We start from the raw sequence: 4,061 nt of genomic DNA, 5'->3' as shown, positions 1-4,061 counted from the left end.
AAAAAAAAAAAAGAGAAAGTGAGGCAGATGAGCTGAGGGAGACACAATGGACAAAGAATGTGGCATTTCAAGTTAGTAATTCCTTTGTACTTCAGCTGCTAATTTGAATACCATAGTTTAGTCCAATAAATATTTATTGACTATAATGTCCACTATAGTCAAGGTATGAGTAAAATTAAGCTCGCAAGCTTGGTTTACTAACTCAGATGCTAACCATACTATGTTGTTTATGCGCTGCTAATGAAGTTTGTTCGCTAAGTAAAATTACAGCAGGTGAAAAATAAAGCCAAAACACAAACAAGAGTATCATCACTTGAGCTGGGTCATTAGTGTTAGCATGCTAGGCAGAGTTTTGCCTTCTCTTCCCTTGTGTTTTACTGAAGGTATTTTTTTCCAGTTGCTCTACCTGTATGTATGTCTTGTTGAACCTGCCTGGCTGACAACAGGAGCCAAAAATTAGGTGCCTTCCAACAAATACCATAAGGGCTGGGAGATTTAAGTGCATGTCCTAACAATACCAGAACAGTCCCAGGTGCTGGCAAAAACCCACTGTAGTGATGTTATGTCTTTTTGGGTAAAATGCACCAATTGGAAATCACTAACACGAAAAGGGGGGGACCTCATCAGAATAATCAGAATACTAGTTACCTCTGCAGGGGTCTTGACCATGAAGGGGCATGAGGGTGTCTTCTGAGGTGTTGGATCTGAGAGGAGTTAAACTGGCATGGACAGATGTGGCTCTCAGTTCACCTCAGATATGTGCACTTTATTATATGTACGTTATACCTCAATTTCAAAAGTACGGCCTCAGGTACCTTGTATCTAGCTGCCATATTTTCTCAGTGGGGCTCTCACAGAAAGGTTCTATCCCTGAGGACCTACCACATACTCTCTCTTTCCATTTCATTGAACATAGCAGTGGCACTTCTATGTTCCAGCACCACAGATACTTGCCTACACTCTTTCTTGAAGTTTTGTTCGATCAAGTCGAATAGAGCCTATCCTAACTTCAAAAATAAGCACATGGCCAAATGAATCAAAGAATGGCATTGGCAAAACTCCAACAATCGGTAAGAGGAGTAATGATTCATGCATGCCTGAAGCAGAATTTTAGACATTATCCTGATAAATATGGATAGAAGAGACCATCCAGTCCATGAAATGCCTGGAGGATATGTACCAACCACTAGTGCTTCCCAGGCAGAGCTTGCTGTGTACATTGGTGAAGAAACCAGTCTTCCCTAGCCATCCCACTTGGACACAGAGACTGTGTCCTGAATAGCTGGAAATACTGGCTCTGAGTTAGGCAACAAAAGAAGGGGTGTCATCTTCAGGGGACTTCTTAAGAGGGCAGACATTATTTGGGAATGTGGGGGGGTTCTTAATGAGAGTGCTGAGGGTGGGGATGACAGGAAGTCTTATTTCCTCTCATTAACTTATTAGCACAGCTTAGTCTATCAGACTGGCTAGTTGTCAAATAGGTATTCTTGGCATGTGTATTAGTGCCTAACCCCGCAGAAGGCACAGAGGACGAAATCCCTGGGTAAAGGGGTATGGCATGGGGGAAGGATGGAGAGGATAGAGGTAGTGGGAGAAATTTATCCTGGCAGGGGAGAATGTCAGTGACGTTGTTCAAAATTACCAGCACCTGCTAATAACAAGAGGCAGACAAACTTCTGGGTGGTTTGATTATTGTTTTGAAATTCTCCATAGGCACTGAAGCCCTTTATAACCTGCACTCTCCCTAAACCACTCCTACCATTCTGTCCTTGATACAACGATGAAGAGGAGTGCTGAAAAGTTGGGGGTGAGGGTGGGCAGGGGAGAGTGGTAAAAGTCTTCAAGGTCATGCAGACAAAAGCATCAGGATGGAACTTTATACAACAAGATAGAACTTTTTGTTCATTTCCCTGTAAAAGTGCATCTAGCCACTGGAAGTTTGTAGGCCTCCCCCAAAGCCTTAAGTGAGTGAAGTGTGAGTAGCAGACTTTTTAGGACTTGACTTGTGTTCTACAGTACCAAATTTTGTTTTGTTTTTGTTTTTATCTTTTCTAAGAAGTTATGCAGGATTCTTCTTGGCAGTAAATACTGAAATATGTACATCCTCAAAGGTGCATATTCTTTGACAACAGCAAGCAGTGGGGCAAAGACCCAGGCCCATCTGTTATTTCAATTGCCTTTGCTTCTCTCAGTTATCGGACACCATGACACCGTGATCCCTGGATGACTTTTCTTTTCCTTTTTTTTTTTTTTTTTTGAGACCGAGTCTCACCCTGTCCCCTGGGTTGAGTGCCAGGATGTCATTGTAGCTCATAGCAGCCTCAAACTCTCGGGTTCAAGTGATCCTCAAGCCTCAGCTTTCTGAGTAGCTGGGATTACCTGGATGACTTTTCTAACTGAATTCATATTAAAGTTCTTGAGATGCCACAGCATTATACATTTTTTTCTTTTTTAATGACAAATGATCAACCATAGCATGCCACATTCTTTTAAACAGTAGTAACAATTTCTCCTCTCTGCAAAGCATTCTATTCTTTGCAAAGTACTTGGGCTTCTGGGAGCTCTTTTGAGCTTCACAACCTCAAGAGGGAAATGGAACTCTCTGGCAATGGGCTCAACCCACATTAGTGGCCCTAAGGAAATTGGAACCATGTTTGTTCTAGAAGCAAAATCACTTTCATTTGTCCTTGAAATCAGCCCTGCTGACTATTCTCTGAACACATGAAGCCTAATATAGAAGTTCTAAACAAGGTTAATATCTCCAAAAGACCACTCATGGAACTAGGAAATCAGTATATTAAAAGCTGGAGAGTTGGGCGGCGCCTGTAGCTCAGTGAGTAGGGCACCGGCCCCACATTCCAAGGGTGGCAAGTTTGAACCCGGCCCCAGTCAAACTGCAACAAAAAATAGCCAGGTGTTGTGGTGGGCGCCCATAGTCCTCAAGAGGCTGAGGCAAGAGAATCACCTAAGCCCAAGAGCTGGAGGTTGCTGTGAGCTGTGACACCACAGCACTCTACCAAGGGAAACAAAGTGAGACTCTGTCTCTTAAAGAAAAAAAAAGCTGGAAATTTGGCCTGGCACCACTTGTTTCCCACAATCAACACCTACTTTACAGGAAGATTGTAATGGCTGCTGGGAATGCATAGATAACATGTTAACCGTTCTTGGGCTCTGGAGCCAACAGATATTCTTATCATGTTGGTCAGGAGATACTCATCAAGGCAGACCACTGAAGAAAACTGCACAGGAACTATCTGGGGCCAGCACACAATCAGACAGGCTAGTCATGTGAGCCAACTGGTCCTGCGGTCTGCTTTCCTCTGAGGTGGTTGAGGAGGGGACAGTTATTTGAAGCTCGCCACTAAGCTTAGTCAAAGAGGAAAACATGCAAATGGTGGATTCTCCCCCCCCCCACATCCCCCATGTCAGATGTGATCTCTCTCTTCTCTCCTGTTACAGTAATCCGCTACAACAGTGATCTGGTACAGAAATATCATCCTTGCTTCTGGATCGATGGGCAGTATCTCTGCTGCTCTCAGACAGCCAAAAATGCCATGGGCTGCCAAATTTTGGAGAACAGGAATGGAAGTAAGAGATCTAATTGATATAATTTCTCCTTCATTTGGCTCTATTTCCCTTACTTTCCCAAGAGTATGTCAAACCCAGAGACAGCATACAGTTGTACACTTGGGCCACTTCACAAAAGGACCTGGGAAAGGGGATATGTGGGGGCTGAAATCCAGCTGGTAATCTGCTCTCCAAGCTGTGTGGCCTGGCATGGGGCTACATCCACCCAGATACTTGTACAACAAAACTTCTGACCAATCCTGTCCCTGGGCTCTTTCCTAAAATGCATTCTGTATCATCAATGGCTTCTTGTTTTGCAGGCTTAAAACCTGGGAGTTCTCACCGGAAGACAAAAAAGCCTCTTCCCCCAACCCCTGAGGAGGACCAGGTATATCTCTACTAAAAATAGAAAAACTGGCTCAGCACCTATAGCTCAACCGGCTAAGGCGCCAGCCACGTACACCTAAGGTGGCGGGTTCGAATCCCCAGCCTGG

General features: G+C 44.1%; 1 protein-coding gene across 1 annotated transcript in view; it reads left to right on the top strand.

The window, feature by feature from the left end:
* BTK (Bruton tyrosine kinase) overlaps positions 1 to 4,061 on the top strand; it is a 46,838-nt gene that overhangs the window by 25,872 nt on the left and 16,905 nt on the right. Inside the window, exons 6-7 of the mRNA XM_003802960.2 lie at positions 3,460 to 3,588; positions 3,888 to 3,955. Of these exons, the coding sequence (XP_003803008.1) occupies positions 3,460 to 3,588; positions 3,888 to 3,955 (197 nt within the window). The remainder of the gene's footprint in view (positions 1 to 3,459; positions 3,589 to 3,887; positions 3,956 to 4,061) is intronic.

The sequence above is a fragment of the Otolemur garnettii genome, unplaced genomic scaffold (genome assembly GCF_000181295.1).
Source record: "Otolemur garnettii isolate 467f Iridium unplaced genomic scaffold, OtoGar3 scaffold00268, whole genome shotgun sequence".
Lineage (NCBI taxonomy): Eukaryota > Metazoa > Chordata > Mammalia > Primates > Galagidae > Otolemur > Otolemur garnettii.
The sequence above is the reverse complement of the archived record's forward strand: the minus strand, read 5'-3'. Positions and strand labels throughout refer to the sequence as shown.